Here is a 13,455-nt window from a genome sequence, read left to right on the forward strand (position 1 = left end):
CAGGAGCATGGATCAAACTTTTTGTTCTTTTATGGGGTGGCGAGGTGGGGAAATGGCATGTTGATCGAGGGCCTGAGTGTCAGGTGAAAGGCCTTGAGGCACTTTTCAAGGGCAGGCTTGGCATTGCGGTACTAGGGTTCGGCCACTAGAGGCCTCCTGGAAGTCATTTGAATAGTCGGGATCCCTCCAGTGGCAGAGATCGGGCAGTGCATCATTCCAGTTTGCTCCACAGGTCGTCCTTCAAACAATTCACCCGGATTTTCTAATACTTTCCCCTCTCCCTGCCCCGCAAGAATGACAAACGTCAGGAGAATTGTGGAATTCTCCCTTTGCTAGCCGACTTCCTCCCAGCAGCCTGACGGCTCAGTCGTGATCAGGAGACCTCACTGTGTCAGGAGTTCATCGGGTCAGTCTTGTGTGATAAACCATGAGTGTTAAATTAGAAACAGAATAAAAATCTCAGATCCTCTCAACATGACATAGCCAGGAGGCCAGTTTGAGCACAGCAGTGTGAGGTGACTATGTGGCAGTCACTTCTGAGCTGGGCTCTGAACAGGCTGCTCAAATTCAGGTTCGTGAACTTGCAGATTAAAGATGATGTGCTGATTTGTAATTTAGAAATTTTAAAATCCTCATCTCATTTACAGGTACCTTCATGGTCTCTCTCCATCCTATCTTCTAATCTCCCCCAGCCCTACATCCCAGCTCTCTCCATCCTATCTCCTAATCTCCTCCAGCCCTACGTCCCAGCTCTCTCCATCCTATCTCCTAATCTCCTCCAGCCTTATATCTCAGCTCTCTCCATCCTACCTCCTAATCTCCCCCAGCCCTACATCCCAGCTCTCTCCATCCTACCTCTGTACCTCCCCCAGCCCTACATCCCAACTCTCTCCATCCGATCTCCTAATCTCCCCCAGCCTTATATCTCAGCTCTCTCCATCCTACCTCCTAATCTCCCCCAGCCCTACATCTAACCTCTCTACCTTTGTACCTCCCCACACCCTTCATCCCAGCTCCTTCCATTCTACCTCTGTAACCTCCTTCAGGCTGATATCCCAGCTCACATCCTCTGCTTTTAGGATTTGGTGTCCCACTCCTGCCCCCCTTTCCCCTGGCATCCTTCCATCTGTGGGAAAAGTGGAAACATAATCAATCATCACACCTCTGTAATGTGCCCTTCTGTTCCGAAACACCTCTGTGCTGTTATAACCTCTTCCCCACCATATTTCCATATTTTCTCCTTCTTCCTTCCTGTCTTATTCTAAAGGAAGACTCCATGATTGGGCCACTGGTTTACAGGCACTGGGCCCCCTCCCCCTCCCCCCCCACCAATACCTCCCCCCCCCCCCCCACCAATACCTCCCCCCCCCCCCACCAATACCTCCCCCCCCCCCCCCACCAATACCTCACCCCCCCCCCCCCACCAATACCTCACCCCCCCCCCCACCAATACCTCACCCCCCCCCCCCCACCAATACCTCACCCCCCCCCCCCACCAATACCTCACCCCCCCCCCCACCAATACCTCACCCCCCCCCCCACCAATACCTCACCCCCCCCCCCCACCAATACCTCACCCCCCCCCCCCACCAATACCTCACCCCCCCCCCCCACCAATACCTCACCCCCCCCCCCCACCAATACCTCACCCCCCCCCCCCACCAATACCTCACCCCCCCCCCCACCAATACCTCACCCCCCCCCCCACCAATACCTCACCCCCCCCCCCACCAATACCTCACCCCCCCCCCCCCCACCAATACCTCACCCCCCCCCCCCCCCTCACCCCCCCCCACCAATACCTCAACCCCCCCCCCCCACTCCACCACTACCTCACCCCCCCCCCCCCGCCTCCACTACCTCACCCCCCCCCCCCCCCCCCGCCTCAAATACTCCCTCACCCAGGTATAAGTTCAGACAGTCTGATTCTGACCTGACCCAATGTTTGAATACATTGTACATTCTGTCTGGAGTCCCTAACTAACAATCAGGATTAGGAAGCCTGCCTGATTTTAATTTTCCCCCTCCCTAGGTCAGGGGGGCTGAAGCCAACTTTAGCAGCGCAACTGTCACTTTAGCTAAGATGTCTAATACAACGCAGCCTAGGAATTGAATCCACGACCTTCTGGTCTGTATGCCTTTTTGCAACTCCCCGCCCATCCCCTATCTATTCTTTCTCGTCCTTGCCTGAAAGCACTGACTCACACAAGGCTACAGTTCAGAGAGAATCAGCTGAACTCCAGTACCTCAGGCAAGTGTCCATTCTGTACATGCCCACACAATGATTCTTGGCAGGCTATTCCATCTCAGGGGATCCAAAGGCATACTTGGCGCTGGCCTTGCTGGACTTGCATGTGTGGATAAGGCACAGGTGGTGTAATCATAAACCACACTTCCCAGGTAGATCCACGTCTGAGACGTGTTGGGTTAGGTGAGCTCCGAGGGGACAGCACTGGTGATAGTACACTTGTCCATGGAGAAGATAATCGGGCAGTGTGTAAAATGGGATGCGGATTCATTATCGCCCGTTTTGCGCCATCGTCCAAGACCAGTTTCACCCCCAAGAACTATAGCTGAGTATATTTCTCGCCCTCCCCTCCCCACCCACATCCCAACCTCAGAGACACTTGTAACACCACCAACGTTGTCCCTTCTGAGGTCAACTAACCCAAAACAGACCAGTAGTATTTGGGATCTACCTGAAAGTATGGCTCAGGATTATACCATGTGGTGTATGAATCCACTGAGCAAGTTAGGGGTTGGGGGAAGCAATATCCAGAGGAATTTGGGTATTGGCAAGTACAAGGAATGACGCCTCTTTAACCCAGTGCACATTGTGAGGAATCAACAAGCTTGCAATAGTGGACCAGTTGCATTGGACTAAAATGTGGAAATTGTTTTGCAAAATGACCACTGTACAGAATTGGGGTAGGATTATTCGTGATTTTTGCAGTCCCTTTTGTTTACGGTGAGCTATGCTGTTTCATCAAATACTTGGTGGGAACTCTCGGGAGGGAGAGGGTTTGAGGAAATGTCCCTTAGTCAATCTGCACATACCCTGGGGTACACCAGGGAGGGAGAGGGTTTGAGGAAATGTCCCTTAGTCAATCTGCACATACCCTGGGGTACACCGGGGAGGGAGAGGGTTTGAGGAAATGTCCCATAGTCAATCTGCACATACCCTGGGGTACACCAGGGAGGGAGAGGGTTTGAGGAAATGTCCCATAGTCAATCTGCACATACCCTGGGGTACACCAGGGAGGGAGAGGGTTTGAGGAAATGTCCCTTAGTCAATCTGCACATACTTTGGGGTACACCAGGGAGGGAGAGGGTTTGAGGAAATGTCCCTTAGTCAATCTGCACATACCCTGGGGTACACCGGGGAGGGAGAGGGTTTGAGGAAATGTCCCTTAGTCAATCTGCACATACTTTGGGGTACACCGGGGAGGGAGAGGGTTTGAGGAAATGTCCCTTAGTCAGTCTGCACATACCCTGGGGTACACCAGGGAGGGAGAGGGTTTGAGGAAATGTTCCTTAGTCAGTCTGCACATACCCTGGGGTACACCGGGGAGGGAGAGGGTTTCAGGAATTGCCCCATAGTCAGTCTGCACATACCCTGGGGTACACCGGGGAGGGAGAGGGTTTGAGGAAATGTCCTTTAGTCAGTCTGCACATACCCTGGGGTACAAATTCGTTTTGCGCTTCTGCCCACGATGAATCTTTGCGCTCCTGATTCCCAGCGTACAGAGTGCACGTACACACCTGAGGTGGATAGACAGGACATGGGTTTCCTCTTCGGAGTTGTGTAACTGAGATTAGGACAAAAACTAATGGAAGGGAATGAAGACTGCATGTTTCTGTATAAATACGTTTGAAGAAAGCCATTCAGCCCATCCTATCTTGTCCCTCCAGATGAACCTAGTGTTTCCCATGACATCATACAGCTGTTCCTTAAATGATTCCAGGAATTTTGCCTCCACTACCCTACCCAGCGTCCATTCTATGTGTGATTGTGCATTGGCATTTAAGTTCCCTATAAGAGGGCCTGGCTGACCTTTTGGAGGTATTTCCAGCCTTTCTAACTGTGCTGCGATCACTACGTTGACAGTGAATGTCTTGGCATCTGGGTTTATTTTGCATGCAATGTAAAAATTGGCTTGGGCTCCAAATTTCCATATGGTAAGACTGATGAAAAACGGATTGCTTTAGGCTAGTTAGGATTGTCACAAACGTCAGTATTTTCAGCATATATAACGAGGGTGTGCATACGGACTGAATTAGCTCAGTAACGATCATCTAATTGAGGCTTCCAAAGTTAGTGAGTAAATTGCCTGACTCAATTCAAGTCTTTAATTATTTTGTTTACATCTGGTTTTTCCAGTTTCATTTCCAATACCTTTCCGATATTTGGAAATATAAACTGATATCTCTGTCAGACTGCCTGTCTCTCGGCTTCAGTAACATACTGCTTTGTGTGGGACATAACCAAAATTCATCAGTGACTTCCCCTCATTATCACATCTGATTCCTCTCAGGGGTGGCACGCTGCCCATTCATGGTTGGAAACACTGAAGTGTTGCCTCAGTGACTAAATCTCTTTTATATTTAAGTTGTGTTCCTTTCAAAAAAATATGAATGCTGATCGGCATGGGTGGGACACATGGGGGAACGGCAATGGGCTAAGGCAAGATCTCGCTTGAGAGGGGCTTATATAGCATCAATTGATAATTGGGAGTCCAGCCTGCGGCCATGGCGACCTGGGCCTCGGAGCCCAATTTGCATTTCTGTTTTTTTTATTTGCTGGTTTGGCCTGTTCAATTTTTGTGGGCCTGGAGGTTTGGAAAAGGCTGTTTTTAGTACAGTGGCCTCAATGTTTGATAAATCCTAATCGCACCAAATCTGTTCGTATCAACAACTTGAGATACATGGAAATTAATGGAACCTCGATTTATATGTGGACCTCTGGTCTCCACATACCTATGTGACCCACAAAGATTGAGCACTTCTGATTTAAGTACGTATTGATGTCTGAAATTCAGCATGAGAGGGAAGTGGCCTTGGCTTTGGGAGAGGAGGACGGGGCAATGGAACCTACAGCTACAGTCCCTCTCTGTGTGCCCAACAGCCCAATGTTGCTCATTTAAACTACCGCCTCAAATGTATTCGATCAGGTTAACAGCAGCTTTGTAAGCACTTCTTCCTGGAAGGTGCCTGGATTCCTTTCCAAAAGAGTTTAATGTGAACTGCATACATCTCTATGCAAAGTGTTGTCTTGCCACCTCAATAAGTTTAAAATAGTGCAGTGGTACTCCTATTATGGCCCTGGGTCCATTTTTAGCTCACCTCCCCCTTCATCTGATGCCTTTGGTAGACCTATTACTTCAGATGTCTCTGGACCTCCATCCTGGCCCCAGCCCTCGCCTGTGGAATGTTGGGTTGGGATTCAAAGCTGTCCTTCTACTTGCTTTTGAGAGAAAGCAGGCCGGGAAACAGTATTTGGAGACCATGTTACACCATTTTCTATACAGTAAGTGAAGGAGGCCTGTTAAATCAGAAGTATGAGCACATAATCCAAGCTGACACTTTAGCGCAGTACTGAGGTAGTTCTGTGTTGTCAGTCGTGCCGTCTTTTGGATGAGATGTTAAACCGAGGCCCCGTCTGCCCTCTTTGGTGGACATAAAAGATCCCCTGGCACTATTTTGAAGAGCAGGGGAGTTCTTTCTGATGTCGTGGCCAATATTTATCCCTCAACCAACATCACTTTTTAAAGAGAAAACAGATGATCTAGTCATTACCTCATTGCTGTTTGTGGGACCTTGCTGTGTGCAAATTGGCTGCTGCGTTTCCTACATTACAACAATGATGACAATTCAAAAGCACTTCATTGGCTGTAAAGCACTTTGGGTCGTCCTGAGGTTGTGAAAGGTGCTATATAAATGCAATTTCTTTTTTTTAATGTTGTTTTTCTTTCTGTGGTGAAATGCCCCCACTTGCCCACAGTAAATTGAACAGGAGTTTACTGTGTGGCAAAACACTGACCCACAGCCCCTTGGTTAGGTCTGGCAATCCTGGCTGCCTGTCTGTAGTTATGTCAGGATTGAATCACGGAAATCCATTCAGTAACAGCTGTTGGCAGGAATATTCAGGATTGGCTTGCAGGTTGATGTCCACTTAATCATAGCTGACAGAACCCCGGAAAAGTGTGGGTCGAAATGAAGTGTAAGAACTGCAGGCAGAGTCCCTCAAGCCCTGACGATGCAGATCTTAAGCAGCAATGAATGTGCAGCAAGAGTTGATGGCGGCTGTAAGCTGCCCTCGCACAGAATCGTGGGAGGTGCGGCTGACGTGTTCAAGGTAAACACTGCCTGGGACGGCTCGTGCCTGAAGCCAGCTTTGCATCAGCAACAAAAACTCTGCCACGCACTTGCACCAAGGTTTGAAAACTTTGCGAGTAAAGATTGTACTGAAACTGTACCCACTGTTAACTCTCACAGGGCTGCATAACTGAAGAGCAACAACAATAACTTTGAGTTCCAATTTTCCTACTTCTAAGAGTGCCTTTAACATAGGAAAACATCCCAAGGTGCTTCACAAACGTAATTAGATAAAAATTGACTCCGAGCCAAAGAAGGAAATATCAGGAGGTGACTAAAAGCTAGGTGGTCTTAAAGGAGGAGAGGGAGGTGGAGAGTGTTGGCGATGGACTTCCAGAGCCTGCCGGTGGTGGAGCCAAGGGTGTGGGGGGATGGGTAGGAGGCCAGAGTTGGAGGAACTCTGATTTCTTGGAGGGTTGTAGGGCTGGAGGAGGTTATTGAGTTAGAGAGTGGCGAGGTCACAGGGATTTGAGCATGTGGATGAGAATTTTAAATTTGAGGCATTGATGGACCAGGAGCCAATGCCGGTCAATGAGAATGGTGTGGGGAAGGAGACAGTCTAAATGGGAAGTTCTCTAGTCACTAAGTTAAAGATTGGTTTGGTATTTTAGTAAATCCCAGTAACTAAGAACAAACAGATTGGGTGAACTTTGTTCTAATGACACTTCCAAAATCCTGGGATTTTTAGGCTGCAAATCCTGGGATTTTGAGGTCATTAAAAGGGACAGGGATCGGGATTGCACATCCAACTATCTCTGTGTTGTAGCACTCCTGAGAGTGGTCTTCAAGCAAGGCATTAGTTGGGATTAGGTCACTAGGCGAAAGTAATACTAGAGCAGCGTATGGCATTCATTGTGAACTCCACAAGAGGCTTCCTGCTCGCATTTTCCACCAATGAATGTGTTGGGAATCTACGTCTGTGTGTTAAAGGGGGGGAGGGGAGGAACAGGAGCAGCTATTCAATGTGTGCAGCTGTACCAGTGTTCTAATTAACTCAATTAAGCTCCAGTGGCAGACTTCAAGTCTATAACCTCCATCAGTAAGGACTGATCAATGCAGGCACCCAAAGCATTAAAAGCAGATTCTGGCTAAAGTCAGAAGGAGAAGTGAATGAAAGAAAACAGGTTTTTTTTTTATGTTCTTCAACTTACTTGTAATCAAGTTAAGTGGTCAGAATGTTTTAAGAAAGGACTAGTTTTTTTTTGAGAGCTTTAACCATTGCTGATTCCTCCAGTTCTGCATGCACTGTGGATCTGAAGAGCCTGATACATTCGACCTAGTTACACAATGCAAGGGGTTCACAGCTAAACTCCTGCATTTCCTTCATCTGTTTTCCTTTTGTCAGCGGACCTAATTAGGCTGTCCCATCCGCATCCTATGAAGGAAGAGTATTTGATATACCTTGAAATGTTTTAATGACTAACTAACTCTCCCGGAGACTGGGCTAAAATCAATAAAGGGTTTGAAACTCTGATTTTCCACTCCCTTTGTGAGGCTGTCTGATATACTCTGATCTCCTGGTGTATTGCAGTTTTATGGCTAGTTCATTAATGGGGAATCACAGAACAGACCCTTTATACTCACGCTTCTTAACGTCTCTCAGAGACAGCCTTGTAAAAGGGGTCTGTGCTTTTCTGAACAGAGAAGTGTTCTTTGTTTTTAAATTCTTTTCACAATATCTAGCATTATCCTACAATGGAAAAGCCAGGTCTGTGTGTCACAAGGGTAAAGGCCAAGTGCCTGTATTTAAACAGCTAATGGGAAACAGCAAGGATTTAGATATTTTTTTGCAATCACCTTCCCACGTACTCGGGAGGTAGGTTTTATTACAATAATATGGCTGTCCGTTCAAACCAATTAGGTACGCTTTTCTGGCCTGTCTCTTGTCTTTTTGGGCGGGTGTGTTTGGGGGAGGTGGGGGGAAGCAAACGGCTTTACCCTTAACTATCACCAAATGTTAAGACAAGCACGCACACTCAGACACACACATGCACGCACACACACACGCTTCCTGTCCCAAATTACTCTTACTGTTAACTAGAATAGCTCCTGTCAAAATGAGGACTGGAGTTTGTAGCTTGGCAGCACAAACACAGCATCCATTGTAATAAGCCACCTCCCTGCATGGATGATGCTGGAGTGCTAAACTACTGTGGCACTTTATTTTTCCTTCCATATTTCCGACCCGTGCAACCTAATTCAAAGCAGCTTCTGTAGTATTCAAGTGCTGGCTGTTTTTAGACATGATGTCACTGAGTGAGTGACTCCCTGCATGCATTCCAATATTATCCGCCCATTTTTAAAATTAGATTGCTTCTAATATGTTGAAAACAAAAGCTTGGTCAGTAGATTTGGTGTTAAGAAAGTGCCCCAGCAAGCATTGGCAGCTCTCCGCCTAGTCTCATTCTGTTAACTAGATCTTGTGCTCATGGAGAATTTGTTCCCCTCCCCCATTATATACCCTCATTAGAATTGTTTCCATGTTTCAATGGAACTGAACCACGTGCATCTTTCTATGCAGGAGTGTCCAGAATCTTGCAAAGCTTGGCATCTGTTTGCAGAGTTCAGATGCCGGTGTTGTGTACTTTTCGTGCCCACTCTTGTCAGAGGTCATGCCAGGGTTCCTTAGTTTAGATACTTCCTTCTGGAGACAATGATGAACACTGTTTTTTGCAGTGACTTTGAGGATGGTGCCACTTAACCCCAGCTTGATCTCACTACAGCCCTTTTCGAATGTGCCTTCGCATTTTCGCTTGACGCCTAGAAGACGGTGCTTAATAGGGTTTAAAAAGATTAAATTATGAGGACAGGTTGCATAGACTAGGCTTGTATTCCCTCGAGTATAGAAGATTAAAAGGTGATCTAATAGAGGTGTTTAAGATGATTAAAGAATTTGATAGGATAGATAAAGTATTTCCTCTGGCAGGGGAGTCCAGAACAAGGGGACTTAATCTTAAAATTAGAGCTGTGATGTCAGGAAGCACTTCTTCACACAAAGGGTAGTGGAAATCTGGAACACTCTTCCCCCAAAAAGCTCGAGTCTAGATCAATTAAAAATTTCATAACGGAGATTGGTAGATTTTCGTTAGACAAGGGTATTGAGGGTTACGGAACCAAGGAGGGTAAATGGAGTTAAGATACAGATCAGCCACGATCTGATTGAATGGTGGAACATGCTCGAGGGGCTGAATGGCCTCCTCCTGTTCCTATGTTCCTATATTTGCTGCGTATAGCCTACATGTATGGGTAAACCTAGATAGATCATGGGTTTAATTCTCTGTGTCCTGAACTAGCTGGTGTTAGCCATGATGATTGTGAGGTTGCTATATTTGGCTTACATGTGAAGGACAGCCATTTGAGTGAGATGTTGGGACACCTGTGGACTGAGTCACCACCTTCAGGACAGATGTTCCTGGGTTAATGAAGAGAAATGTGAGGCAGGGTTCCTGATCCTGATAGCTTTCCAGTCATTTTTGCTGGAACATGTACCTGTGGATATTTCTTAGGAGAGAATCGAGTTCAGTCTCCATTGCTTTCCATGATCAAACGGCCCAATGACACTTGCCATCTGGACTCACATATGAAAAACAGCTACTTGAATGAGGTATCAGAAAGATGACATGTACCATGGAGCCGTACTCCAGCAGAGTCAGTACCTTCTGGAGATAATGTGTAACTGTGCTTGGTGTGTCTGAGGGGACAAGTTGTGGAGACATTTGCTCAACCCTGAGGGAGCCATGATCTAATTGAATGGCAGAAAAGGCTCAAGGGGCTGAATGGCCTTCTCCTGTTCCTGTGCTCTTAACTCGTGCCTCTCACCTTCCCGAGGGCTATCTTATGTTCTGCCCCTTCTGTTCAAAGCCAAGCTATGTTGTCAGATCTCCGCGTTTTCACGGGCTGTTCAGTCATTTCTTTTAAAAAGAAACACGTTTGTGCAGGTTGATCACGCCACATGTTGCGTTGATGAGCCTCTTATTTTGCTGAGCCACGTGCAGAGATCACTAATGTATATGTTTGCTTAGAGCTGTCATCAGTTTGTTAGCCTTGTATTTTCCAGTGGGGCCTATGCTATGTTTTATGGGCAGATCCTGCTCTCTTACTGGACTCATTAGACCAAGAGACTCCTTGAAGTTGGCGCATCAATCAAGACTGAAGTGACTGGTTTTATATATACTTCAGACCAGACCTATGTAACCTACTTATAACTAGGGCTGGAATCTAAACCTTTTGTTATAAACATTCTATCCCACAGGGACAGTAAAAGAATTATTGATAATTCCTGTCCTCTCCTCAATACATAAACTCAATTTCCCTTACATCTAAATCAAGAGCCCAAATTACTCCCATTGAAGAAGTACAGCTTTAACTTCAGTCCTCTCACCCCATTTTTTGTTATGTGTACGTACGCAAAAGAGATGCTGTAACTCACTGCCCTGATTAAATTTGCTTCCTCTGACACTGAAAAGTATAATTGTCCCTGTGTGCATATTGCTTAATGTTCTGTAAAGGATTGTCCCCGACTATAGCTAGCTGTTGATGTTTTACTAAGTCTTTCTGTTTAATTTATAACCAAAAGCAAAGGAGATTCATCAGACTCTGCACTCACTGAAAAAGTACAAGATACCTATGACCCCTTTGTACCCCATGTTAGCCTGTCGCCATTACTGTTCACAGTGCATTGTGGGTAGAGTGCCACTGTGCTCCTCATCTGCATGAAGTAACATCCTGACAGATTTTGTCTTTTATTAAATTATGAGCAGCAACATTTTGGAAAGAGGGGATAGTCGAAGATGGCTATGTCACGCTTGGACTCAGAATTCTCTGCAGGGTGGGGCAGCAGCAGTGAAAACGATGTAGCATTAAACAGTTTGATTGCTCCACACCGTTCCCTATGACATATTCTATAACTTCGGATCAATTTCAACAATAACAGCATTTATATAGTGCCTTTTAATGTCAAAAAACATCCCAAGGTGCTTCAGAGGTGTAATCGAAACAAAATGGACATGGACCCAAAGAAAGGGATATTAGGAGGGTTGTCAGAGGTGGATTTTAAATAGAGTCTTCAAGGACATGGGGAAGGTGGAGAGGTGGTTGGGTTTAGGGGAAAGAATTCCAGAGCTGGGAAAATTACGAGGGACCATTGATGTATTATAACACAAACCTTGCACGGTTATTGTTTATAGAGCACAATTAAATCAGTTGTTTTGGGCCTATTGAGTTTCATTTACTGTTCTGTACAGGTTTCCTGTTTTCTTTCCCCCCCCCCCCCCTTTATCTTCTAACCATAGTGACTTGTGCTGGGATTCAGTTCCACAAGTGCTGGTAGCCCTCCAATACCTGACTCAAATGGCCATTCTTCATGTGTGAGCATCTGCAGACAACTTGACCACTGGGGTGGGGGTTGACATTCCCAGCGGAGTCTGATCCTGTCCTCCTCTGACATTTGCATTCGAATGTTTTCCGCAATGGTCACTGCACAGTAATTGCAGTGTTGGCACTAGGCTTTCTCTAAAGTGTGGGGGGCGTGTCACATTTTTCGACTGTGCACTTAAATGGTCAAAAAAATACCCAGCACTAGTGTTAGAGTTTGCTGTTCCAAACTTGGATTCTGGGGGAAACATTTTGAACCAACGAACACGGGGTGCAGTATCGGTGTTGACGTGAATGGTAGTGGTGGGAGTAATTAGGGGTCGCAACTTTAAAGTGCATTGGCTTGAGTGTGATTTTCTTTGTATGAAATGACCCCATGTTAGACAGACACTGCTGCATTTTTTTGGCCAGGGTTTGTTTATGTGCTTGTGAAGTTGAGGGATAAAACTCCCTCTACTTAGCCCAAACTCAGGCGAGCACCCCCTACTGCACCAGAGTAAAGATACTTTTTTTGTATTTACCACATCAGCCATCCTTGGGCCTTTCTGGATGCCGTTTGCATTGGTGGTGGTCTTCAGTTGTGGGTCCACACCTACTAGAAGTTAGATTGAAACCTCCCCAGATCATTTCACAGCCAGAAGAGGGGAGAAACTTTCTGGGCTGGATTCAGAGCTATGTCCCAGAGATGAATGGTGATGGTCTTAACCTGCTATACCACTCAGTTCTACATCTTATAACCGGGAAGTCAAGCATCTAGGGTTGGGTGTACTGCTGGAGGTTTCATCACATGACATTCGCCCTCGAACCACACCTGTTCCCACACTCCTGCCATTGGTCCATCCTCCAGGCACACTGCATTCCCACGCCAATTGGAATGGGAATAGATTCTTTGTTACCCAATTGGATTAATTTTGACTGTTCGTGAAACGGCATTTCCCCATCTCCAATATTTTTATAACTAATAAATGAAAGTGTTCAAAGAAAATGGGGAAAGAAAACACTATTTCGTTTAACACCCCTATGATTTTCCTCCCAGGATTGCCCACAGCAGTGTCCTGGAGGTTAATCCTGCGATTCCTGGAGACTCCAGGACAATCCTGCGGGGTTGGCAACCTTAAGTATTTGCACTGTTAAGTTTCTTTTGCTGGCAAGGAGAATTTAAAAACTATAGCAATCCAAGCCTGTAGACCAGACTTGGATTTCACTTCAGCAACTGAAGCATCTGCAGATACTTGTGCAATTTACCATCAGTTGAGTTGTATTTTGATTAATGAATTGGAATTAACTTTGAATTTCTATCTATAGAGTGACCGACTGCTGATCAAAGGAGGCCGGATTGTCAACGATGACCAGTCTGTTTATGCTGACCTCTACATGGAAGATGGTCTCATCAAGTACGTGCAATTTCCCCCCCCCCCCCCCCCCCGAATAACTAACTTAGAAAAGTACATGTTTGTTTGTGCTTTGGCGCAATCACCAACAAAATGATATTAGGGTACAGTAGTGTAATGGCTATGTTACTGGACTAGTAATCCAGAGAACGTGAGTTCCCACCATGGCAGTTTGAGAATTTAAATTCAGTTTTAAAAATATTTTTAAAATCTAGAAAAGCTGGTATCAGTGTAAGTGACCATGAAGCTGTTGGATTGTCCTAAAAACCTAGCTGGTTCACTAATGTCCCTCAGGGAAGGAAACCTGCCATCCTTA

General features: G+C 46.2%; 1 protein-coding gene across 3 annotated transcripts in view; it reads left to right on the top strand.

Moving 5' to 3' along the window:
• The window catches only part of LOC137332583 (dihydropyrimidinase-related protein 3-like), a 193,010-nt gene that overhangs the window by 81,681 nt on the left and 97,874 nt on the right, over positions 1 to 13,455 (top strand). For all 3 annotated transcript variants that reach the window (XM_067996513.1, XM_067996514.1, XM_067996515.1), the window contains exon 2: positions 13,054 to 13,142. In XM_067996513.1, coding sequence (XP_067852614.1) covers positions 13,054 to 13,142 — 89 coding nt within the window. The remainder of the gene's footprint in view (positions 1 to 13,053; positions 13,143 to 13,455) is intronic.

Source organism: Heptranchias perlo, chromosome 14 (genome assembly GCF_035084215.1).
Source record: "Heptranchias perlo isolate sHepPer1 chromosome 14, sHepPer1.hap1, whole genome shotgun sequence".
In the NCBI taxonomy this organism is placed as follows: domain Eukaryota; kingdom Metazoa; phylum Chordata; class Chondrichthyes; order Hexanchiformes; family Hexanchidae; genus Heptranchias; species Heptranchias perlo.